General features: G+C 46.2%; 1 protein-coding gene across 2 annotated transcripts in view; it reads right to left on the bottom strand.

Annotated features, from left to right (window-relative positions):
• Positions 1-27,256, bottom strand: part of EBAG9 (estrogen receptor binding site associated antigen 9) — a 166,001-nt gene that overhangs the window by 17,757 nt on the left and 120,988 nt on the right. For both annotated transcript variants that reach the window (XM_069220632.1, XM_069220633.1), the window contains one exon: positions 3,126-3,214. In XM_069220632.1, coding sequence (XP_069076733.1) covers positions 3,126-3,214 — 89 coding nt within the window. The remainder of the gene's footprint in view (positions 1-3,125; positions 3,215-27,256) is intronic.

The raw sequence follows: 27,256 nt of genomic DNA, 5'->3' as shown, positions 1-27,256 counted from the left end.
CAATACACGGAAGAGGGAGATTCCGACCAGGGAACCACAACTAGACGCTGACTGCCTCGTTGCAGATGCTGAACCAAGATCACAGGCCTTTGCTCAGGTATGAGGGCTGATGTCTCCCCAGTGATACAGACAGGCAAGCTAGAAGCTTAACATGCTGTGCTCGAAATAGAACAAGCAGAGGGAGAGTAGAAACTATTATACACGATGATCGCTTTGTTCTTATGTTTTACTCTCCTGGTAACTATTTCAACCCTACTGTGTTGTATGGTTCTGGTTATTGCGGCTCATGCCTCATTATCTAAAATACAGTAGTTTTATTAAATCATTATATAAAACTTATACTGTCTTTGTCATTTGTATATGAGATCATATTGTAAATGAGAGAGTTGGTTTGGATCTGAGTGACCACGACTTCCCTGAGAAGTTCCAAAGATGTCATGCGCTCTGCTGCCCAATCATCTCTTCCCCGTGGGAGAAATGAGGCACTGCTAGTTAGCCGGAGCAAAAAACGGATTTAGGGTGACAGAGTTCCTTACACGTGGGTCAAACTCAGTCCCCCACAACGTTATCGATCCTGCTGCCTAGAAATCCAGTAGTCTCATTTAGGATAGTGAGAGCCCACGCGACAATTCAATACCTTATTCACCAAGATCCACTCTGTACCAATGGTTACAAAAATTACAAACGTGATCACACTCATGCTAGAACACCAGAATATTATTACAACACAAACTTATACATCACAGGACAAAATCCATACAATCACTTGCACAATGCACAGATTTTATTAATACTAACAGTAAGAAGGCTTGCTTATCTTGAGAAACACACACCAGACAAGGTCTCTATATTCTACATTGGACACAGAAGCACTTAAACAAACTGCAGGACTACAAACTACAAGCCTTGCAAGCATTGTAGCTTCAAAATGACTGACATACTCAAGTTGCACTAGACTTTCCGAATTGACTGGGCACACTGTACCCCAGTCCACGTCACACTACACTTCTCTGGTTGATTAGTGGACCTTTATCCCAAGTACCAACACTAACCATTACAAACAAGACAACATCATGCCTACACCATGAGCCCTTCAAGACTTGCAGGCCATCCACAACTTCTATTGACCTAGCTAAACAAAATGGTTCAGTGCTCCATATTACAGGCTAATATTACAACACAACAAACATCAGCGAACAACTCACTCGCGTACAACTGTAAGGCTGTATGCTCCCCAGAACTTTAGGTGGATCACACACAGACTTGCAAGCCATAGATCAAAAACACTGACCGATAATATGAAGACAACTCACATATCAAGCCTATCAAGAAACCTAAAACATTGCTCAACAATGTCACAACTAAAACAGATAAAACACCATGCAAGCTTTCATTGCACCTATTCTTCAAATGACATAGACCAGGACAGTAATTGAAAACTGAGAACCAAATACAAAAAATGCAGAGCAAAATGCCACGTCATTTCTTAAGAAGAGCACTGCAGGTTCAGCACCTACGTCTAGTGATTTACAGCCGTACCAAACAACAAGGTAAATATTTTCAATAATGCTAACAAAGAAGAATACACATTCAACATCCATTTATTATCCGTAACCTGGATGACTAAAGCAGTACACCAACATGTGAGCAGTAAAATCTGAAATTGTCAACACATTCCTTATAAAGCTGCTTTGGGGCGTTCCCAGTATGGCACTGGAGCTCACATCACCACCACTGCACCATCCAATAATAGACACTGGAAGTAGGGGTGCTGCAGCACCCTCAAAATAAACTTGCTTGCGCTCTGAAGGTAAATGAGCAATAAAGATACCTTTAAATTTTGCTTTTATCTTGTTACATTAACTATGCGTTTAAAGACAGATCAAATGTCAAGCTATGTCTTCTGACAAAGTGCAGCCTATTCTGTTAACATGAAGAGTGCGGTTTACTTTTCTTTCTCTGACTGCAAAGTCAGAGGATTTTTTAAAGCAAACTATCTTACAATCTTGCTGGGCCATAGGAAGTTCATATATGTCAGTTTTGTTTAATAACCTTTATAACACAACACTCAAATACTAGTAAAAGAAATATACAAATATTTCAAAACGTAGCAGTTAGAAAAGCACAAATGTAATTCTGTAATTTTTGGAATTCTGGAGTATGATGAAAAGAAAAATGTAATATGATCAAAGCAAACCAAGACACTTGGTGTTGTGCAAACAATAAATAGTTGCTGAAACGTGATCTCCACACATTATCATTTGTGTGCTATATAGGTTTATCAGTAAAACTTCAAGTCAATGTGGATGTGGTTGCCATTTCAATAGAAAAGGTGCTTTTTGTAAAAGGCAATGTGCTACCACACCATGCTTTAGTAATATATTTGTGACAGTATGCTCTAAAATGCACCATTAGCTACATACCACACCTTTACCACTGCCCTACGTAACTGGTGTTGCTCATTTGATATACTTGTTCTTTGTGCGATGCTTGAATTTTTAACAATCCATACGATGTTCGTGATGTAACATTGATGCCAACACCCTCACTCTGAAAACTGTTTCAGCACCACTGCATCCAGGGGGGTGGTTGGGAAGGCATGTAGTACTTGAAGACCTGAGCTAAATGGGCAGTACTATGAGGAAAGCCAGAGCTCACATTGGATACAACAAGGGCTTAATTTGTGAAAGAAGGCACTGGTGACTAACTCTGTTCAAAAGTCTGTGGCCTGCGTAATGAAAAATTGGCGCATGGAATAACAAGGCAGGTCATTTTTAAACCACCTCTTACTTCTTTAATCCACTATAAGACAACCCCCTTATCTCCCTCATACAGGTTCCTGCTTTCTCCATTTGGGAAGGTTTTGCATTCTTTCTCTTGCTGTCTTTCCGATCTGGTCAATTTCCCCCTCTTACGCTCGGTAAATAAGTGATGCGGAAAATTAAGCGCTGGTGCCGCCACCTGCTTAAATAAGCACTGCATACAACATCTTGTGGAAAGTATATCCTTCATTATTAGACTCAGGAGGAGGTTGGGATAAAAAATATTCACACCAGCTTTTTAATGTTTGTGTTAAATCCTTAGAATTGTTTTGAGATCTAGAGAAATATTTAATAAAAACATACCGAAAAACTTCCTCAGTTTGTAAAGCATCATCTTCTTCCTCCCAAGCATTTGTGTTTTCCTGCCAGGTTTCCAAGTCCCCTAACTCGGGCTGTAGATAAGAACAGAACAATATTTTTTGGAAAGATGCAACAAAGCAGATTAAATAGTTTATAGTGATCCGAACTATACACACCAACAGAAGTAAACATGTGCGTTTGGCATGCTTCTAGTCAAAGTAGAGAATATTAGTATATTTTGAATTACTTCTCTTTCCAGAAGAGTTTCACATGCTACCATAATGATTCCGCCTCTCTTAGCCTACCTCAAGACTCTTTACACTTCAGCATGTTAACTGTATTATTACTGAGCCCACCTAGCATTAATATGTTAAATAAGTGTGTGATTGCTAGACATCCAGGCCTGGGGTTGTTTGACGAAGTAAAGTTGACAATACTTTTTGTTTCCTATGGTTCCCTGAGATTCAAATTTAGAAAGAACTGACACTTTAAAAAAAAAAAAAAAAAAACTATTTCATAAGAAACTGAAACGTCTCCAGCTTTTATGTCATTTTACCTGACATTAAAGCTAGAAAGCTAATAATGTGTAAGCACAATGACACTATTTACACAATGCTCTTCAACCTGACAGAAGGAAGCAGAGTCTATGCACGTACTGAGCAATCTGAAACTCTCTTTCGTGCTTTAACTCAAAAGCGTGAGACATGTTGGCAAACCTCAGAGACACTCCCTGAGATGGCTAAAATGATGGGCTTGAAGTCCCCGTTGGTTCTGGCTAGATTTCTGAACCCCTTGGCAGTCTTTCATTTATGCAGGGTGATGAACAATAATCAGTGAATATCCATCAGACATGCTTTAGTAGGTGGTGAATCATACAGGTACTTATGGAGGGAACATATGGGGCCAATTCTTGTAAAGAACAGGTTCATATCACAGAATAGGGTTGTAGTAGGTCAGGCACTGTGGAAAAAGATGTGGTCTGGGCAAAAGATGGTGATGCAAATGAAGTGCCTGGAGCTCATTGTTGGATCGTTCAACATCAGGTGCATGGAAAGAGGTAGAATGCAGCAATGTATTCTACTGCACATGGACAACATGTAGGTCATGTTGGTCAAATACATCCACCACCTGCACGGCACAAAGCCAAGGATGTTGGAGAACGTAGCCAGAGTGTCCTGGATGTGTCAACTGGACTGGAAGATGGAAACATGATCACTAGTTTCTCAACATTTGCATAATTCCCTTCGTAAGTACACAGACCACACAGCTAGAAGCAGTGCAGCACCTTTCATAGCCTTTCTCCATTTTTTTATTTTAGGGTTTCAATAACAGGTGGAATATTACTAACGAAAATGCGTCAGTCTGTCGCAACAAACCTATCAACAAACATTAACAGAAACACCATAGTAATCAACAGTAACAGATGGACAAAAAAAATAAGCAAAAAGGAAAAACATTATTATTTGGAAAACAGGAAGGGCATGGAGAATTTCAGGGCAAGATGGGCCAGCTCATGACTTTGGGGAAGCAAAAGCTTGCTTCTATGAGTCCTTGACTTCATCCAGATTTAAATTACCTAAATCAGCTTGGCAGAATAGGGCTAACTATTATGGGCAATGATGCCTGGATTCTAGTGGTTTAACTCTTTCACTACCAGGCCTTTTTTCCCCCCAGTGCTAAGCCTTTTTTTGGCTATTTGGGGTAGTTCGCGCTTTAGACACCTATAATATTTTATCCATGCCAAATTTGCATCCTTTTTTTCTTAACATCATGGGGAATTTAAAGGTGGGGATTCTAAGGATACCAAGGGTATCGAGGTATTATCCAAATTACACCTAAGTATTGTTTGGGGGGGGGGGGGTGGGGGGGAGGGAAATGGGAAAAAGTGCTTAAAAAGAAAGCGTCTTTTTCCCCCTGTAAATGGCATCAACAAAGGGGTTGCAGTGCTAAAATCACCATCCTTCCAGCTTTCACAAACAGGTAGTTTTTAATCAGAAAACCAATATTTTCAACACAGTTTTGGCATTTTACTCAGACACAGCCCATTTTTCCTATTTTTGTGCTTTCAACCTCATTCAAGTTAGTGGTAGAAATGGGTGTGAAACCAATAGTGGATACCGGAAAGCTATACATTTCTGAAAAGTAGACAAAATTCGGAATTCAGCTTGAGCTAGACCTCGCAATGGCTTTTCATTGTGTATGGGGTATACAGTAATTCATTTGGTAAAATATAAAGAGTGAAAAATAGGCTATTTCCGAATTGGAACCAAAATATGGATTTTAGAAGCAGTGGTTATTTGCATATCTCTGAATTTGGGGTTACTCATACTAGCATGTGAGTTAGAGGGCATTTCTCAAAATGACTTTGTACACACTGTCCTACATTTGGTAGGTGCAAATGCAGAGAAAGACAATTGATGATAACACTTGTTCCCCTATTCTGTGCTCCCCCAAGTCTCCTGGAACCTCACTTGTGTGGATAGGCCTACTGCTCACAACAGGAAATGGCCCAAAACTCAACATGGATACATCAAATTCTCCAAAGCAAAATTGACCAGTCTTTTGCAAAAAAGGTAGCTCAGGTTTTAGGGCCCTACCTTAGCTGGCACCTAGGGAAACCAAGCAAACCCTTTTGAAAACTAGACACCTAGGGAATCTAGGGTGGGGTGACTTGTGTGGCTTTCATCAGGTTGTTTTACCCAGAATCCCTTGCAAACCTCAAACTTAGACTAAAATACACATTCTCCTCACATTTGTGATGGAAAGTTCTGGAATCTGAACAGAGCCACAACTCCCTTCCACTCAGCATTAACCCAAGGTCTTCTGATGAAAATGGTACCTCACTTACGTGGATAGGCCTAGCGCCCGCAACAGGAAACTGCACAAAACGCAACATGGATACATCAAATTTTTCCACGTAAACTGACTCGTTTTTTGCAAAGTGGGTAGCTGTGGTTTTTGGCCCATACCTCATCTGGCACCAAGGGAAACCTAGCAAGCCAGTCGGAGGGACAGAAAGACTGTTGTTGCTCCCTTCAGTTGGGGGGCATAACCATACCCACCCTCTCGATTGTTAAAAATAAATGCTTCCCTGGTCCCTATTGGACATCCTTCCCGCCCTGGGGGGCAGATTGGAGTAAATATTCCCCATATGCCCCAAGGGGGAAGAAAGATTGTGCCCACATTTTTTTTTCTTTGGGGGGGGGGGGGCATGCTATGCCCATTGTGAGGAGCCCCTACCCCTACACTACCAAATAAAATCCCTGGTGCCTATTGGGCTTTGTGCTCCCCCGCCCCTCAGGGGGGCTTGGGGGGGAGTTCAGATGGGTGTCTATTGCCCTCATCTCATTAAAAAAAAAAAAAACAGGGGGAGCAAAAGCCCTTGCCCAAGGAGCCTCTCCTCATTCCTGGTGATTGATGGCTGGATCCCTGCTTGGATATTGCCCTCCTGCAGTGATCCCAAAGCAGGGATCCACTAGGGAGGTGTACCATTGGAAAGGGGAGATTCTCCCCTTTCCAATTATACCTCTTCCATCTGCCTTGGTGCTGGGGGGCTGAGACACCCTCCTGACCACCGAGGCAGTGAAAGTCAAATGAGACAAACGGCTCATTTCAGTTTCAGTGAAATGACATCAGTGCGCTGCACGCATTGATCATCATTTCAATGAAACAAAGAAACAGCCCTGGATGATGAGGAAGTTCTCACGCATCTCCCGAGGCTATTTCTTTCTAAAGGAAATCCCTCCGGTGCCCACACCAGATGGGTTTCAAGTATCATGTGGGTGGATAGACAGAAGCCATCTGAAGCACATGAGCACTTTAGCGTGGACGGCTCCCGGATGTCCGACACACCCATGTGGTTAAATGTAGTGGAGTCCTTGAACTTGTACTCAAAGATGAGTGGGAGGAAACAGATTGGTGAATGTTTTCTGTGTACTGACAGTATGGTGGATAGTGCTTCACTGGTGGAAGCATGACTGTCTACAGGTGGTAGAAACTGCTCAAACATGCAATACCTCAATGTAGATATATTTGTGGGATGTGAATTTGATTCCTTCATGTTCAGCATGTGGCCAGACAATGAAGATCATAATCAAAGTTGTACGAAAGAGTACTGGAATTGTGGTGTGGGGGTACCGTCCCCAAGCTCCCCAGCCCAAACACAATAAAATGTTTTTTTATAATTGTAACAGGGTGGGAAATTATGCCATAGGGTCCTATCTAAGTTTTTATAACGACTTATGTGTTGTGCACTGCATGAGAGTACATCAGGAACAAACAAGAGACTTCAGGGAGAACTTGTTTGGTAATTGTGAGAAAGGGCCTCTTTTGACATGTTAGCCTCCCACTTTTTGCCTAGAACTTGATGTGGTTTCTAAGTGCCCTGGGCCCCTCCTAAATATGTTCCCAAGGCCAGATCTCTTTCCCCCAAACTGTACTGGGATTGGCAACTTCAACCACCCTTGTAAGTCCCTAGGAAGTGTTACCGCTGGTACATAAGGCATGGGTACTGAAGAGGGGCCCCCAGAGCTGCAACACCAATTGTGCCACTCTGAGAGGCCCCACACCAGCCTTAAGCAGACTACAATTGCTGGTTGCATGACAAGGTCTCACTAAAACTGCAAACTCGCCAAGGCACTCAGCCTGAGAGCCATGCCTCCTAACACTGCATGCAATATAGTAAAGTCACCCCTCTAGCAGTCCTTACAGCCCTAAAGAAGGGTGCAATATATTACATGTGAGGGTAAAGGTGCAAGTCAAATATGCCCCTACTTTGTCTTTGTCAATTCTCAGACATAATAAGTGACCCCTCCATTTCATTTTCCTCCATCTTGGATGGAAGGAAAAATAACCAATTAGGATCATGGGTGTGCCCCCCTCCAAAAGGAGGTGGCCACACAGCTGGGTGTAGCTAGTCTACGATAGGAAGCCCATTAGCTACTACCAGGTACTCCCCTGAAATACAGTATTAGATGGCATCCCCTGACCAGAACCTTAGATTCAAAATGTCCTAAGAAGAGCCTGACACCTCAGAAGTCGCACCAGCAGAGAAGACTGCAGACACCAACTGAAATGGCCCCAACCCTATCTGCCTAGCTGTAGCCCTTGAAGACCTTGCACCAAAAGACTACTTGTCTTGCAGCCCAGCAACCTCCAAAGAATTGGGAGGACTGCCTGCCTTCGATAAAGACCAAGATCTCCGGTGGACAGCAAACCTGTCCAAAATAAATCAACTTCAAAGAATAGGAAGTCTGCCAGAGGAACTGCGAAAATGCCTCTGGAACCACCTCTGCACCCAACACCCACGGCCCGCGCCCAAGTGGCCCACCAGTCCTGTGAAGGTTCCCCAGCGCTTCTGAGCAAGAGTCCAATGTGGGCTGACCCCTGCCAGATTCCACAGTGACGCCTGCAGCCTCAATCTGAAGACTCCCCCTGACCGCGACCTACCCAGTAAATTGTTTCTGAAACCAAAAGACACCCCTGCACCCAGAGCCCCTGGACCTTGGGGAGCTGGACCATTGGTGTCCCAACGACCACTGGCATCTCTACTTTACTGGGCAGCTGTGGGTTGTCCTGGCCTCCTGGCCAGAGCCTGCAGCCTGTTTCTGAAACTGATCTCCTCCATTGAATAATATTGGGCACCCAACACTGTGTTGGCACACTGCACCCGGCTGCCCCTGTGCCACTACGGGTCTAAGCTGGGGACTGCCTTGTGAGCCCGTTGTACTTACCTCAACTCCAGGAGATCGACCCCTGACCCTGCTCTACCCACCTGGGAGCAACACATCTTTAGTTACCCCGTCTCTATTGGTTAACATTGGGCGCCAGACGCTGTGTTGGCACTGTGCACCCAGCTGACCCTGTGTCGCTGAGGGTGTTTGAGTTGATTTATTTGTAAAGCGTCTTGGCACTGCCTCAAGTGTCTAAAATAAGAAAGCAGAACTTAGAAATGGTCTAAAACATCAGTAAGAAATGAGTGTGAAGAAATAGAAAAGGTGCCTAGGGAAGCATAAATAACTAAGTTTTATGAAATGTCCTAAACATAAGCAGATTTAGCTGACTTCTCAGGTAGACTGGAAGAGAATTCCAGAGATAGGAGGTGTAGGTGGAAAAACATCTACCCTCCCAGGAAGATTTTAAAATTCTTAGAGTGGTAATCATTTTAGTGGTGGAAGATCTAAGGTTACACCCTGGTACATACCATGCAATCCTATTTTTTACAGGGACTGGGCCAGATTGATAGAGAGTTTTATGCACAATGTAGAGAGCTTTAAACGCAATTGTTTTATCGGTTGTTAGCCAGTGGAGCTCTTCTCTGGCCTTTGAGACTGATTCGTGTTTTTTCACTTTATTTAATAAGAACACTGCTGAATTCTGGATTCTCTGTAGTTTCCTTAGGATCCCAATTTGGGCTTCAGCACAAAGGGCATTACAGTGAACAGTGGACCAGTTAAGTGACCTCCGTTTTATGAAGTTCCAGAGGGAGGAAGGGGAGAATCTTTTTTACTAACTTCAGAGTGAAAAAACATCAAGAAGTTAACTGGTCAGTATGGTCTGCAAGGACAAGCCTGGAATCCATCACAAGACCAAGATTCCTGACTTTTCTTACTGGTACAGGAGGCGGGCCAAGACCATGAGGCCACCAGCCGGGTTTCCAGTGGACTCCTCCAAGCCAAAAAGGAGAACTTCGATTTTGCTGGAGTTTAGCTTCAAAGAATGAGCACTCACACAGTTAACAATTGCTGACTGACATACAGCTCTTAAAGAGGCCGACAGTCTCAATAATGTTATTCGTAAAGGGGACCACAATTTGAGAGTCATCCGCATATGAGACTGTTTTGAAACCAAAATTCCTAATTAGATTGAGAAAAGGGCCAAAGTAAATGTTAAACAAGGTGACACTCAGGGAAGATCTCTGTGGTACTCCACACAGGAGAGTAAAAGGATTAGAGATAAAGTCTCCATTGCAAATGATTGTACCGTCATTCAGAAATGAGCATGACAGTTTTAAAGCTGCGCCCTGAAGACCAATAACAGCCAGATCTTGTTTTAAAATTGAGTGATTGACAGTGTTGAAGGCAGCTGATAGGTCCAATAAGTCCAATACTGCCTTCCCGCCTTTGCCAAAAATGTCTCTGACTTCTTCAGTCACGGTGATAAGAGCAGTTTCAGTGCTGTGGCCTTTCCTGTAACCAAACTGTGCGTGGTCTACAATATCACATTGCTCCAGATATTCTGTTAATGAGACATTTAAATGTCTTTCAAGGACCTTGGCCAAGAAAGGTAAACGTGAGATAGGGCGATAATTTTTGTTCTCCAGGGGATCAAGAGTGCTCTTTTTAGAAGATTAAACATAGACGCTTTTTTCCAATCATACAGAAAAATACCTGCAGACAAAATGCTGTTAAGGAGATCAGCCAGTGGGTGGACAATAACAATCTCAAGTTTATGAAAGAACTTGGCAAGACATGGGTCTCTGGAAGGTCCAGATTTTATAAGATGCAAGAGCTATGTAGTCCAAGCAGGGGAAATGGCTGGTAACTCAGTTCAAGGAGGAGGGTCAAGGATCGATACCCCCCATCTTTCATAGAGGAAACAGAGTCAGTAACATTAGTAAATCAATATAGACCGTTTCCACTTTGTCTTAAAGAAAGAGGTTAGGCTGTTTCAGCGATCCTGGAGGGGGGAGTGGGCAAATGGGCTGTAGGTAAGGTGGACAAATGCGGTTGAAAGAGCTCTCTGGCTGAGTTTTTAGCTGCTCAGATTTTGCCAGTGAAGTGTATCTTTTTTGCGACTTGATCAGATTTTTATACTCGAGAATCAGCTGCCTGTATTTAACGCTCCTCTGGTGAGTAAGAAGCTCTCCACAGCCTTTCTTTCTTCTGCACTTTTTTCATATATGAGTTTAGTTGAGAACCAGGGAGCCATAAGCCAGGTTCTCTTTGACTTTTGCCTATTTAGGGGGACCCATTTGTCTATGGCCATGTGAAGCCAATCAGCACACCTGGCAGTGGCTGCGCTGACTTCACCTGAAAGAGAGGGGATGGAGGTCACAAGATTAGTTTTCAGATCAGGGAGACTGGCTTTACCCCATGCTAGTGCTACTTTGGTTTGGGTCTAATAGGTCCTGCATGCTCTGCGGACCTCAAGGGAAAATGAAAGTGCAGGACCCTGTGGTCGGACCAGATGACCTCCTGACAGTCATCCAGTTCGAGGCCACCGATATTGGAAAAAATACTGTCCAGGGTGTGCCCAGCAGCATGAGTTGGAACATTTACCAACTGTTTAAAGAACAAAATCCTGGATGGTTTCATATAATGCAGAGGTATCAATGTTACTGGCATCCTCAAGGTGTAAATTAAAATCTCCTAGTACCGTAAGGTTACCAAGGGAGACACTGCGTTCTAAGAAATTAGCAAACGATTAAAAAAAACTGACTTTGGAACTAGGGGCCTATAGAGCAGTGGTATGTAAAGTGTGGAATGGTGGTTAGCTTTACAACAAATAAAGAGCGTCACATTCAGAAAGGACTATAGGTTGGGTGGTAAAGGTAAGGTAGTCCTTAAAGAATACTGCTGCGCATCCACCACGATTACCAGCCTTATCCAGTCTGGTAATGGAGTGACCAGGAAGAAGGTCTTTGGCTAGATCAGGGTCAGAGGATTCATTGGCCCAGGTCTCCGTTATGAAGACAATAGCTGACTTAGATGAATCTAAGTAGATTTAAAAAAATCTTACTTATGCTTGATAAGTGATTGTGCATTTAACGACAAGCAGTCAAATCTCTAAGAGTACGATAGAGAGCAAGACAACTGAACTCTATCGGGATGCTTACACGGGCATTGTATCTCAGACTGAGACGGACATTGAAAGTTACATCGTTTACATGTATGCCAGGATAAGGTTGTGCTGCAATCAAAGTAAGTGTCACATAGAGCCTTCCCTTGATTTTTGAAACAATGAAGATATTCACTGGAATACTTGAGATGATGCAGTCCGGGCACAGAAAGGCTTGCTTTAGGCCCGCCTTTGCTGCACCGGCGGCGCAGACACGCTCTCATGGCCCTGAAATAGACTACTGGGGCAAAGAGGGCCATCTGAGGGTATGACCCAGAGCCCTCTGATGCTGCATGTAACACTGGCAGAAACGAGGGGTAAAACAAAATTCAAAACTGGGATCCAGCCCCCCTCGGGACCCTGAGAGTTCCCTCCCAGGTAGCCCAATACTAGAAATGAAACCGTAAGTGAAAAAAGCAATAAAAAGGGTCCAAGACCCATTCCAAGATGGCACCCAGTCACCTAACCAGAGCCAGGTACCTCTGAAAAACAATGACACAGCGTGCCTACAAGGAAATGAATCTGACTGGCACACCTGGTGCACTGAGGGTGTAAGTCTTGTGCTGCCTTGTGCCCCCCGTGCCTACCTCAACCCCCAGAGACAAACTGACAACACTTGTACTTATCTGTGAGCAGTGCATCTTCGTTCTCCTCCAGTCTCCACTGGTTAACACTGGCCACCAGACTCCCAATTCGACCTCTGCACCCGGCCGCCTCTGTGCTGCTGGGGGTGCAGTCTTGGTGCTGAATTGAACCTTGCCTAGTATTGACCTAAAACCCCAAAGACTGGATCTGTAAGTCTTGTACTTACCTGCAAAACTGCATTCTTGTTTTCCTCTCATAGATTAACTAAAGATTCTGAAAATTGCACTGTCGATTTTTTAAACTGAAAAGTATTTTTAATTTAAAAATGGCCTACCTAGTGAGGAAGTTCTTGGTCTAAAAAAATATATAAAAATTCATGTTATTTTTGTAAATTGGACTGGAGTTATTCTTTTGAGTGCGTCTTCATTGATTGATACTGTGAGTGTGAAATGTTTAGCACATCTCCTAGATAAGCTCACCCACACTACCACAAAAATAGTGCATTGGGTTGTCTATTTTTGCCTCTGGATACCAAGGTGGGGTTGCCGGGACTCTGCACAGTGCACGTCATTATCGTTGACTATATAGAGAGCCAGCCTCCTACATTTGGTGGATCAGTGGTGGGATCTAAGATTTTGCAGTTGCTGATACCACTTTGCCAATAAGTGATCACAGGAATAACTCTAAAAACTGTCTTTAGTCTAATTACATTTTTTTTTTTCAATTGGACTATTTTTCAAAAAATTATCAAAAAAATTGCTAGGGCCCTGGTTAGGTCCATGAAATAGTAACTAGAAATGGAAAAGACTTAGAAAAAGTTTTTAACAGCTGTTAAGTAGGTCCCAACTTTAGTAACAAAATGGCTGATTTAGAGAACCAGGATCAGAAGCTCGACCAGACCCCCTACATGGAATCTAACTATACCAAGCTAAGGCTCTCTGTAAAGCTTACCAAATTTACACTGGAGCTCATGCTACCACTGAGAAACTTAGAAAACTTGTGGCAGCCTATGAGAAAGAACATCCAGTCAAAGAAGAATCCAGAAACCACAAATGAGGGTGAGGAGGAGATTACCTCTTCTACCTCAGAAACAGGAGCCCCCCCTCAGAGGAGGACCTGGCTCTAGAAAGAATGTCCAAAAGGTTGTCTCCAAAGGGTCAACTTTTAGAAAAAGAAATAAAAAAAAAAAAGAGTTGGATTTAGGACCCAGCTCTGGTGGCAGCATACAAACAAGTCTCACCAAAGGAGTTTTCCCCCCTTACACAGAAGGTGATTACATCATCAAATGGTTTTCTGCCTATGAGAGAGCTTGTATAGCCAGGGAAGTAGAAAGGAAAAGTTGGGGCTCTCTATTGCGGGAACTGTTCTCAGGAAAATGCAGCGGTAGACTCCTGACATTGAATGAGGCACTTACTAAGTCCAATGACCTCATGAAAGGTACCCTGATTGAGGGCTTTGGGCCTACCACCGAAGAGTATAGAATAAAAGTTAGGGAGATTCGAAAAACCCAGAGTCAGTCCTGGGTAGAATTTGTAGACTTTTCAGTAAAAATGCTGGGTGGCTGGTTAGAAGGTAACAAGGTACAACACTATAATGGGCTTTACAATTTAATCATGAAAAAGCATCTACTGAGTAATCGCTACAATGAGAAACTACATCAGTTCCTTGTAGACCTAGGCCCACTTTCTCCTATAGAGTTAGGGAAGAAGGCAGACCACTGGGTCAAAACAAGGGTGACCAAGATTACCATTGGTGGGGAGACCAAAAGAAAGAGGCCACAAAAAGCCCCCCATGGGAAATATGAGAACCAATATAAAAACAGAGTCTTCCATCAGGCCCCCAAAAACCTGTTTAGGAGGGTGGGCCCAGAGACTCCACACAGTCCAAGGGTGGGTATCATGGGAAGCACTTTGATCCCAAAAAGATTGGTGCAATGATTGTAAAGCAACAGGACACGAACTGGAGACCCTAGCTGTAAACAGAAAGAATGCCTCTAGTCCACGTGCAGCGAACACAGTTACTAATGGATCTCAGTTGTGGCCTGACCATGTCAGTGAACCCACTGAAGCAACATTAGTCACAGAGGGAGGAGTAGATTTATCCTGTGCTGTCTGGCCGACTAATATGTGAAAATTCAGACAGCACTCCTCAATTAATGGAACTAGAGTAGAGGCCTTGAGATACACTGGTGCTAGCGTCAACACGGTGACCCAGCAACTGGTTCACTCAGATCAGTACATGACTAGAAGGACCTATCTGTAGGAGGCTGGCCCTCTATGTAGTGTGCAAAACTAGGCACACTGTGCGATGGGGGTCAGGCAACCACAAGTTGGTTTACAGAGGTAAAAACTAAACCACCTAATGCTCTAATTTTTATGATAGCTTGGTCAAGCAGTTAGGCTAATCTTGGAGAAGTGCGAAGCATTTGTTGTACTCACAGTATCAATAAATGAGCCCACACACTCAAAACCAATTTACAAAAATACTTTTAAGGATCAAGATCATCAAAAACGAGTAAGTATTTATTAAGTTAAATTTTTTTTAAGTTTTAGTAAAAATAGTATTTTTGTGCGTATATACGCACTATAGGAATCGGGAGAAAATACTTTGAAAAAGCTTATGAAGTCAGGCAATCCGTTTACCAATGTCTCCTTGTGCAGGTATGTCGAGGTCGTCGGTGGGCACTATGGACCAGATAAGGAAGTTCCAGCTGCTTCCGGTTTCGGCAGGAGCAGCTGCGGAAAGCTGTTGGAGTTGGTGCCAGACCTCCGTGGGGGACCACTTGGAAAAGCACTGCACAGGTGGATTTAAAGGCAAGCCCAGTGGGTCTTCTTGGACTGTCTAGGTCGCAAGGGGTGGGGGCCCCGTAGGGCACAGCTGGATCTCCATGCAGGGCACAGGGCACCTGAGTGTAGAGCGAATTAGTGAGCCAGGAGCTGTGCGCAAAGATGCCCCTGAAAGCAGGAGGTAGGTCTCTTTGTAGGTCGTTTGCAGGTCAGCAGGGGCGCTCTGGTGGGAGGTCCTGGTGATTTCTGAAGTCCTGCAACTGGGGCTTCCTCCAAGTTTTTTTTTTTTTTTTTTACAGTCCGGATTAGACTGTCCTTCTTGGTGTCCAATGTGATGTGACCAGTACCTGGGCTATTGCACGGTTTGGCTACTGGAGGGAACAGTGCCACCAAACTTGGCACACTTGCCCTCACGGTCCGTCGGGAGGAGTTCAGACTGGCTGTGGCGTCCGGTTCCTTGGTCAGAGCCGGTAAGTGAAGTGGCCTTCACTGGGTCTTTGGTATGGGGTTGTAGGACAGTGATGCCTTCACTCTGGAGGGAGATTTTTGGTGTTCTGTGAAGAATGGAGGTCCTCAGAATCTCAAAATGTCCTTGGAATCTAATTTATTGGTCTAGGGATGCCCCTAAACTGTATTTAGTGGGCGTTTAGGGGAGCACCTAGTAGTGACCAACAGGTCATTTACCTTAGTGTGGCTACACCCACTAAGTGACCACTTTCTGTGAGCAGAGGTCACTTCCCTACACCAAACTGGCTATTTTCCTTCAATGCAAGATGGGGGACAATGAAATGGAGAGGTCATCTCACATGCAACACTTTAGGGTTGGTGTAAGCTGGGGATGATCACTCCTCTTATCCTTTGTGTGGTTTCCCACTGTTGCTCAGCCACGTGGGGGGTTTGAAATGGAGGTGGCTACCTGACCTTGGCAGTTGCAAGAACCGCAGGAGGATTATTGATGTCAACCGCCTGAAGTCCTATTTTGATAGAGTTGTTGTGACCATGCTCATGGTCACAGATGAGGGACAGGAAGAAAATAGTAAACCTCTCCCTGATCTCCTCTCCAGCAACCCAAAAAATGGTTCTGTTGATGGAGTGGTCTTGTCAGATACTCTCACAGAACAGCAGACTGACTGACTGCAGATAAGTCCTCAACCAGTATGTTGAACTCTTCTCTCTGACACCTGTCGGACCAGGTGTCGTAACCATGATGTGGACACTGGAGACAGCCTGCAGCTGCAGATTCCTTATCTTAGAATTCCCTGGCATCAGCTTCGAATACGGAAATTGTCTGCTGAGCAGTACCCTGCGTGTGCCGTTGGATGGCATTTTTCAGATCCACGTGCGTCGTCCGGCTCTGTGTGGCGTTGTCAGTGTCATTGGAGCAGTCTGTGACGTCACGCTCTTCTATATAGGCACCACCCAGCGCACATACGTCAGTTCTTTTCCACAACTTGCCACGCCAGAAGCGCGGGAGTCATGGAAGAACCAACAATTATTTACTTTTCTTTCTTGATTGCTTGAGTCCAAAACAATGCCCTTGAGAAAGGGAAAGTCATGAAACACAATGTATAGATCCGCAGAGCGGGGAGGCCTGGGTGGGTGTAAGGAATCTGCAGCTATATAGAGTCTCTACCAGATAATTTGTTACTGAAAGTAAGTAACTTGTTCATCTGATAGAGACTTCTAGCTGCAGATGCCTTACTTTAGAATAGATACCCAAGCTGTAACTCCTGGTGGTGGGTTGCAAGAATATATTTTACACCAGGAAGTCCTGTAAGACCGAGCGGGCAAAATGCCCCTCTCTTCCAACCTGGCAATCCAGACAGCAGTGTCTTACAAACGTGTTCAAGGAAGCCCACATTGCTGCTTGGCAAATATCAAGCACCGACACGCCTCGAGCCAACACAGTGGTAGCAGCTTTCCCTCTAATAGAGTGAGCTCTCAAGCCCTCTGGAGGCTGCTTTTTAACCAAAGTGCAGCAAATGTTTATACAGAGAACAACCCAGCGCGAAATGGTTTGTTTCTGGACTGCCTGACCCTTCTTTGCACCAACGTACCCCACAAAGAGTTGGTCATCCACCTGGAACTCTTTTGTGCGGTCAAGGTAGAACGATAACGCTCTTTTTGGGTCCTGCGATGGAGACACTCCTCTTCCTTAGAGGGATGCAGTGGAGCAAAGAAGGTAGGCAGGGTGATATTTTGACCCAGATGGAAAGGGATCACCACCTTTGGGAGGAAAGAGGCATGAGTTCTGAGGACTACTTTATCAGGATATATCGTGAGACACAGCGGTTTCCATAATAAAGCCTGCATCTCACTCACTCTCCTGGCAGATGTGATCGCCACCAATGAGGCTGTTTTGATAGTGGGCAGCGGGATAGGACAGTTATGTAAAGGCTCAAAAGGAGCACCCATTAGAAAAGTGAGTACTAGATTAAGGTCCCACTGGGGCATACCAAATAGTGCAGGAGGAAACATATGCACAAGCCAATTTAAGACTCTCAGTACAATGGGAGACTTAAACAAAGATGGTTGATCGGGCAATTGAAGAAAAGCCGATAAGGCAGAAAGATAGCCCTTAAGACTCCCTAAGGAGGAACCCTGTTGGGCGAGTGATAAAATGATCAAAAGGACATTAGATAGAGAAGAAGAAAGAGGATCAATAGACCTCTCTGTACAATATGAAACAAAACGTTTCCACTGGCAGGCATAAATCGACTTAGTAGAGGGACGCCTGGCTGCCAGAATGACATCAGAGACTTTGGGAGGGAGGTAATAAACCATCAACAGTCTCCACTCAACCTCCACGCATGAAGCCGCAAAGTTGCCAGGTTCGGATGGAGAACCTTCTTCTGCTGCTGCGACAGAAGATCCTCCCGAAGAGACAACCTGATTGGAGGAGTGATGCTCATTTTGAGAAGCTCTGGATACCAGACTCTTTGTGCCCAATCCAGAGCCACTAGGATTACTTTGGCCCGGTTGCTCTCGACTTTCTTGAGAACTCTGGGCAGAAGCGGTATGGGTGGAAGGGTATACAGGAGGCCTGAGCTCCACTCGGGACAAAAAGCGTCGCCTAGCGATAGCCCCCTTGGAAACTCCAACACGCAAAACTGCTGACGTTGCACGTTCTCTGCGGAGGCAAACAGATCTAACCAATGCTCTCCCCACTGCTGAAAGAGTCCTTGAGCCACCTCCGGATGAAGACACCATTCGTGATCCGCTAAGCGTCGCCGGCTGAGTTTGTCCGCCCTGACGTTCAGAGAACCTGCCAGGTGTTGAAAGACCAGGGTTATGCCCTGCTGTTCCAGCAATGTCCAGAGACGCAGGGCCTCTTGACAAAGGGCCCATGACCCTACACAGCCCTGTCTGTTGCAGTACCACATTGCGGTAGTGTTGTTTGTGAACACCTGCACTACCTTCCCTTTCACAACAGGAAGAAATGCTTTTAATGCTAGTCGGATCACCCGAAGCTCCAACAAGTTGATATGGAGTCCGAATTCTGCCAGAGACCACTGATCTCCACCTCTCCCAGATGGCCGCCCCATTCCAGAAGTGATGCGTCCGTCACTACTGGGAGATCTGGTTGGAGAAGGGAGAGGAGTCTGCCTTTGACCCAATCGCAGTTTACTAACCACTGCAGATCCTTTGCAGTTTCCTCTGAGATCTGAACCACATCGGTAAGATTTCCCTGATGCTGTGCCCATTGGAACTTCAGGTCCCACTGCAGAGTCCTCATATGCCATCTGGCATGTTTGACTACTAGGATGCAGGATGCCATGAGTCCCAACACCCTCAGTGTCTGTCTCACCGAAATCCAGGACAGAGGCTGAAACATCGGTATCATAACCTGAATATCCTGAACTCGCTGCTCGGGAGGATAGGCCCGATACTGCACTGTGTCTAGAACAGCTCAGATGAAAGTGACCTTATGAGAGGAGTCAGGTGTGACTTCGGCACATTTATAGTGACCCCCAGCGAATGCAGGAGGTTCGCCGTCGACTGGAGGTGGGTGACAAGAGCCTGAGGCATCGGAGCCTCCAACAGCCAATCGTCTAGGTAGGAGACCAAAAGGGAGCACGGTAAGCTGAAAATGCTCGTGCCCACCTTGAACCGCAAGTAACACCTGTGGGCAGGCAGGATGGGGATATGAAAATACACATCCTGCAAGCTCAACGCTACCATCCAGTCCCCTTGGTCTAGGGCAGACAAGACCTGAGCAAGAGTTAGCATCTTGAATTCCTCCTTCTTGAGGAAGAGATTGACATCCCTTAAATCCAAGCTAGGGCGAAGGCCCTTGTTCTTTTTGGGAATCAGAAAGTAGCGGGAATAACAACCACTGCCTACTTCTGACATCGGGACCCTTTCTATAGCTCCCTTGGCCAAGAGAGACGTAACTTCCTCGCGGAGCAAAACCAAATGATCCTCCATCAGCTGTTCTTTTATCGGAGGGAAAGACTGGAAAGGGAGGGAATATCCCTTACGTTGGATCTGCAACATCCATTTGTCCGAATTGATGGATTGCCAGTGAGGGAGATGAAATTGAATCCTCCCTCCAACTGGACAGACATGGTCTTGGAGGGCTTGGGCGCAGTGGAGGGGGGCTGTGTGGTGGCCGAACTCTGGCCAGACCCTCTGGGTCTGACAGTACTACAACCACATCCTCGCACAGGATGTTGTGAAGCCAGAGGACGGTGGCTAAGCGGCTGGTGTGGTACCGCGCCCCTTCCGAAGGCTCAAAAAGGACGGAAAACAGACTGCTGGCAAGCTGGCGCTGAGAGGCTCGAGGGTCTGGCCGCTGCTTGAGAATTCTCGAACCTCTCAAGCGCGGAGTCTGCCTTCTCACCAAAAAGGCGAGAGCCATCATAAAGGCATGTCTATCAAACTTGACTGGACATCCCCTGAAAAGCCAATAGAATGTAGCCAGGCATGGCGACATAGGGCCAATGTCGACGCAAACGCTCTACCCAGCGAGTCGGTTATATCCAAGCCACACCTGATTGTAAACTTGGATGCATCCCTCCCATCCTTGACAGCCTGGGTGAGAGTGTCCCGTACACCCTCTGGGACCTGGGGCAGCACCTGTGCCCCCGTATCCCATAAAGTATGGGGTTAACGGCCCAATAGGCAAGAGGTGTTTACTGACCTCAATGCCAGGCTGGAGGAGAAAAAAAACCTTCTTTCCAAGTTGGTCCAGCCTCTTGGATTCCCTGTCCGAAGGAGCGGAAGGGAAGGCACCACGGGAAGTGGAAGCTTGGACCACCAAGCTCTCCAAGGGTGGGGTGTTGTGTGAGAAAACTAGGGTCATTTGGAGCAGGTCTATGGCGGCAGCATGGGACTCACTGAAGGGCAACATCGGCTCCGATGTAGTCACCCCCGGCCGAAGCACCTCTGTCAGGAGATTCGTCCTGACTGGCACCGTGGACAAGTCCAGGTCCAAGACCTCAGCTGCCCTATGCACCACCATAGCATAAGAGGCCCCCTCCTCTGTATCCAAATTGGGTGGAAAAATCATGCCAGTATCTGGAGAAGTATCCAGTCCACTGGTTTCTCCTAGATCCTCATACCAGTCCTGTCCTTGCTCCAGTTCACACTCTAAAGGGTCCTCTGACCCCTCCCACTCCTCTCCTGTCCCTGGCTGTTAAAAATAAGGCTCAGGCAATGATCTGGGTCTAATCGGCACCGTCGAAGTCTGAATCGGCATCAACTGACGTCGCTCCGGATCATCCACCAGTGGGTGCCGGTGGAGGAGGAAGCGTTGACGTCGGTCCCGGCGCTGGAGGAGATCGACTGTGTGGGATCAGTGCCTGTTTGGATCTGCTATCGGATCCTGGGGTCCCCAACGGCACTGAGGCCGAAGCAGGCAACTTTGAAGCCTTTGGGGCCCCTGCTGACCCCGTGGGGCCCGAAGACCCACCCGAGGGTGCAGCCTGCTAAAAAAACAAGGTGCATAGCCTCATAAAATTCTTTAATTTGAGCGGGGTCGCTCCGGTCCCTGGAAAGGGGGGGAAGATGCGGAGTCGGCCCTGGCGACAGCTCCTCGGAACGTCGACATTCCCTAGACACCTCGTCGGCCAACGGGTGTGGAGAAGTCGAAGTCCGCTTGGACTTCTTCTTCTATTTGTGCCGCTTACCTGAGTTCCCCGATGACCTCAAAAGCGAGCAAGAGGACTTGGGGCTCCGGAAGCGGTGCCGCAACCTCCTCCTACTGCGGGACTTTGACCTCCTCTGAGTCGCGGACGACCGAAGGCGGCTGTCGGTCTGCCAGAAGTTTGAGGGATCTCTCCCTCAAGGCCTTCGGAGCCATGGCCCGATAGTCGGGACACAATGTCGAATTGTGGTCCTTTTCAAGACACCAAAGACACACACTGTGCGGATCTGTAACCGACATAGTGCGATGACCATTCTGTGAAGATCCTGGGAGCGGTGGTGACCCCGAAAGGTAAGATCATAAACTGGTAATGTTTCTCCACAATTATGAATCTGAGATATTTGAGGTGTCCTGGGTGAATGGGAGTATGGAAGTAAGTGTCATTTAGATCTAAAGCTATCATAAAGTGGCTTTGCTTTAACAGTGGAATGACATCTTGGAGAGTTACCATATGGAAATGCTCTAAGAGAATGTAGAAATCTAGTGGTCAGATCTAGAACTGGCCAGTGCCCCGTCATTCTTTGGTATAAGAAAGTATAAGGAGTATACTCCTGACCCTTGCTGTGAGAAGGGGACTGGTTCTATAGCCCCTTTAAGAAGAAGGGATTGTACCTCTTCTTTGAGAAGAGTAAGATGTTCTTGTGAGAATTTGTGAGTGCAAGGGGGGATGTTTATTCGAGTGAAGGGAGCACCAGACAATAACTATGTTGGATAATTGAGAGAACCCAATGGTCTGTGGGGATAGCGGACCATTGTGGACATAAGTTTTTGAATCTTCTCCCTACTAGAGAGGTATGAAGTGGTGGAAGGCGTAAGCAGTCACTGGCTGCAGTGGAGGCAGACTCTCTGGAAGGGGATGTCTTCCCTCTGCCTTTGTTGTTTGAACCTCTGTAGGATCCCCAAAAGGGACCTCTATTGTAGAAATGGGAGCCTTGTTTGTTCGGAGAGGTGGAAGGCTTGATTTGAAGCTTCCCCTTAATTGTGGGCTACACGAATCACCAGTGTTCTCTGTCAAATGGCATGTTGAACACTGCCTGCTGTTTTTCTGACTTGAACACCTAAGCCAGGCATGCCCGGGTATAATGATACTGGTATTAATACCGCGTGCTGCAGTATCTCCAATGGAATTATTGGAGATAGTTTGTCCATCTGATACTATCTTTTGCGATGCTTCTCTGGGAAGTACCGAGGGAGATCCTCCATTTCGGCCCAGTGGGCATTGTCGTAGTGTGCCAAAAGTGTCTGTGAAACGGCGATATGCCAATGATTGGCAGCCTGTGCAGCTACTCTTTGCCCTGCTGCATCTAATTTTTTACTTTCCTTGTCAGGAGGGGCGAATCTTCTGTGGATTGACTATAAACACATTTTCATGCTGAACTGACCACTGTTGAGTCTGGAGGGATTTGAGCCTGTATAAAGAGAGGGTCTGTAAGTGCTGCTTTGTATTTCGTATCCACACTCGGGTGATAACCCGAGACCTGACAGGTTCTTTACAAATATCATTACCGTGTCTAAGCATGCCGGATAACATAGGGAGAAACTGATTCTGTGTGGTAGTCAGGGTGTCAAAGAGGAAATCCTCTTCAATAGGGTCAGTGTGCAGCTGGACATTGTGGTATGCGGCTGCTGTTGCCATGACCTGCTGATAAGATGGTGTGCCTTCAGGAGGTGATGGCCGTACTAGATATAAATCTGGGTCATTTGGCAGGATAGGATCTGGATTATATGAATTTCATGGGTCTATGTCATGTGATATGTCACCCAAATCATCTCCTTGAGGTGGTGGTGAACCCTATGGTCAAAACTGTGGTTCAATAAGTGGTGTAGGAGGTTGAAGAGGTGGTAGAGGGGTAAAAGGAAGCCCTGGTGCGTGTGGTGTTGAAGGCTGAGGTCTGACTGGAGCCTTGTCCTTGGAGACCTTCTTAGGTGGAGGAGCAGTGTTCAAGGCCTCTTCAAAGGTGAGCTTCCTTTTAATTGGCACGGGGGGAAGCTATTATTCTCCCTGTTCCTTTTTGAATATGGAGCTGGTGTTGACGAGTATCCATTATCTCTAAAATAGGCTCCACTGGGGAAGCTGCTTCGGAGGAATGACTGAAGTCTCTACAAGTCACAGTCTTATGTTCTGAAATTTTGGGAGTCGAAGTCTTGGGTCGGGTTGAAGCTGTCGGCTCTGAAGTGGTTGTGAAACCTTTTTTTGCTCAGCGGCGTAGTGCCTGGTTTGATGGATCTGCTCGATCCCGAAGGTGCCTGTGATGTTGCTGAGCTGTGGGTCGATGTCGAAGACGTCTTGGGTGTTTTTGGTGCCAAACCGGAAGGTATCTTGTTTTCGGATCTGATCATGGCCCGAAGGCAATGGTGGTCCATCGATCTGCTTCTGGGGTTTCTTTAGAGTCGTTGCATGGGGAGTTGGGGCTGTTCTACTCACGGGTTGCGCAAAGGTGACAAGTTGGCTCTCAATATTGGTTTGGACGTCTGACTCAGTCTTCGATGGAGAAGGCCTCCTCCTGTTGTGGCTCCTGCTGCTCGTGCTTTCCCCCAAAGATATCTGGTGTTTTGGACGCCATCTCCAACCGATGAGCTCTTTGATGCTGGAGTGTCCTCTGGGATCGAACGGCAGGCATCACAACTTAGTTGTGGTCTGGGGAGAGACACAAATTACACACCAGATGTTGATTGGTGTGTGGGAATTTAGAGTGGCATTCAGGGCAGAACCGAAATGGAGTGAGTTCCATTAGCCCTGCATAGTCCGGCACACGTGGAGGTGGAGGTCTGAGATGGGCGGGGATGCCCTAAAGGGAGGTAAACGGTCTCCCAGTGTGGAAATTCTGACCAAATACAAAATATATAGAAAACCAGTTTGAAATACAATATTGTTGCTGAAAGAAAGACAGAAGAGAAGACTTTGGGATAGATCGAGCAAGGGAAAGCTGGAGCAAGAGGAACACACTTCTGGACCAGACGGCAGAGAGAAAACAATCTAACAAAGGACTCGATGACCATGCTCAATATGACCGAGAGGAGGAGTCACTCAATCCTGTGACTCCAAAAGATTCTTCAAACAAAAACAACTTGTAACAGTCCCGACCCAACACTAGATGGCAGACTTATGCAAAGCATGTGTGTCTACAGCCACACATGCCATCGAACATGAGGTTCTGTGTGGGCTATAGGGGCCTCAATGCAATGACTAAGATAGATGCGCACCCAATTCCTAAGGTAGACAAGCTTATTGACAGGTGAGGGGCAGCCAAATATCGGAGTACCTTTGATCTCCTATCAGGGTTCTGGCAGATAGACCTGACTCCTGGAGAAAGAGGAAAGTCGGTATTCTCCACTCCAAGTGGGCACTACCAGTTTACTGTGATGCCTTTTTGATTGAGAATGCCCCTACCACCTACCAGAGGTTGGTGAACAAAGTCCTGGTTGGGCTGGAATCCTTTAGTGCAGCTTTTAGTGCAGCGTTGCTGTCTGACGCTCCACCTGGCAGGATCACCTGATCCATCTTAGGAGGGTCCTTGAGGCTCTGCAGAAGACGTGCCTCACTATTAAAGCAAGCAGGTGCCAGACAGGGCAGGAAAAGGTTGTATACTTGGGCCACCTGGTAGGCAGAGGCCAACTTCAACCACAATAGCCCAAAATCCAGACAATCCTTGCTTGGGAAGCTCCAACCACCCAGACTGAAGTCAAGGCATTCCTTGGCTTGACTGGGTACTATAGGAGGTTCGTGAAGGATTATGGAACTATAGTGGCCCCCCACAGAGCTCACCTCCAAAAAGATGCCCAAAAAGGTGAACTGGACAGTGAGCTGTCAAAAGGCTTTTGACACTCTGAAGGATTCAATGTGCTCTGCCCCAGTCCTGAAATCTCCAGACTACTCCAGGCAGCTTCTTGTCCAAAAATATGCTTCAGAGAATGGGGCAGGAGCAGTCCTAGCCCAAACCCATGATGAGGGACACAACCAGCCTGTTGCTTTCATAAGCAGAAGACTACTCCCCAGAGAACAGAAATGGAGTGCCGTAGAGAGGGAAGCATTTGCTGTGGTCTGAGCCCTGAAGAAGTTGAAGCCATATTTATTTGGCTCTCACTTCATAGTTCAGACAGACCACATGTTTCTCAGATGGCTACAACAAATAAAAGGTGAAAATCCGAAACTGCTTAGGTGGTCCATATCCCAACAGGGAATGGACTTTAGAGTGGAACACAGAACTGGGACTGCCCATGCCATTGCAGATGGCCTTTCCAGGTTCTTCCACTTAGAAGATGATGACTCCCCAGAGGAAAGGTATTTTCATACCCTTTTGATTGGGGTGGGGGTAGTGTGAGAAAGTGTCTCTTTTGACATGGTTAACACCCCACTTTTTGCCTGGAACATGATGTGGTTCCGAACTGTAAGCACCATGGGCCCCTGCTAAGCAGGTTGCCAGAGCCAGATCGCTTCCCCAAAACTGTACTGTGATTGGCAACTTCAGCCACCCTTGTAAGTCCCTAGTAAATGGCACCCCTGGTACTTAGGGCATGGATACTGAAGAGGGCCCGCCAGGGCTGTGGCACCAATTGTGCAAGTCTGAGAGGCCCCACACCAGCCTTATGCAGAATGCCATTGCATGTTACATGAAAAGGTGTCTCCAAAATTGCAAACTCATTATGGCACTCAGCCTGAGTGCCATGCCCCTCAACACTGCATGCAGTATAGTTAAGTCACCCTTCTAGTAGGCCCTACAGCCCAAAGGCAGGGTGCACTATATTACATGAGGGCATATGAGCAAATATGCCCCTACTGTGTCTTTGCCTATGTTTAGACATGGTAGGTGTACAGGGAAGCCATAATAAGTGCATGTGCTGGTCACTGAGTTCCCCAGCTACATGATGGCCTCTCTGAACCTAGGTTGTTTGGTATCAAACAACTCAGCATAATAAATCCTCATTTGTGCTAGTGTTGGATTTATTATAAAATGTACCCAGAGGGCACTTTTGAGGTGCCTCTTAAAAGCCTAACAGCCCTGGCATGGTTGCCAACTAGTCTTAGCCAGTCTGCCACCACCAGACATGATTCTGGACTACTGGGCTCACGCCTTTGCTCTATGGAGCCAGAAGACAAAGTCTTTCCTGTGCAGAAGTGTCAGACCTCCTCCCAGAGGCAGGCACCCTGCTCAGGCTGGAAGCTTCAAAAGGTATACTGCCTTTGAAATGAGACTCCCAGCATTTGCTTCAAACAGCAGAATGCAACCCTCTGGTTCAGCCCCTGCTTTAGGTGGGAAAACTGTAAAGTATAGGAGGAGTGGCCACCTTCAGCCAGCACCAACCCTCAGGTGTGGCAGGCGAGGTGACCCCTCCATTTCATTTTTCTCCATCTCGCATGGAAGGAAAAATAACCAATTAGGGTCAGGGTTGTGTCCCCCTCCCAAAGGAGATGGCCACATAGTGGGTATAGACACCCTATATTAGGTAGCCCATTGGCTACTATCAGGAACCCCCCCTAACATCCCTTAAATACAGTATTTTGGTGGCATCCCCCGACTAGGACTTTATATTCCTGATTACAAAAGAACAGCCGGACACCACAGAAGTAACATCAACAGAGAAGGCTGCAGACACCAACTAACTTTGCCTTAACCCTACCGGCCTGTCGGCAGCCCTTAAAAAACCTGCACCAAAAGACTACTTATCCTGCAGGCCAGCGACCTCCAAAGCCTTGGGAGGGCTGCCTATCTTCGATAAAGACCAAGATCTCCTGTGGACAGCGGACCGGTCCAAAAGAAACCAACTTCAAAGTAGTC

This window comes from Pleurodeles waltl, chromosome 2_2 (assembly GCF_031143425.1).
Source record: "Pleurodeles waltl isolate 20211129_DDA chromosome 2_2, aPleWal1.hap1.20221129, whole genome shotgun sequence".
NCBI lineage: Eukaryota > Metazoa > Chordata > Amphibia > Caudata > Salamandridae > Pleurodeles > Pleurodeles waltl.
This window is presented reverse-complemented; position numbering and strand designations above follow the sequence as displayed.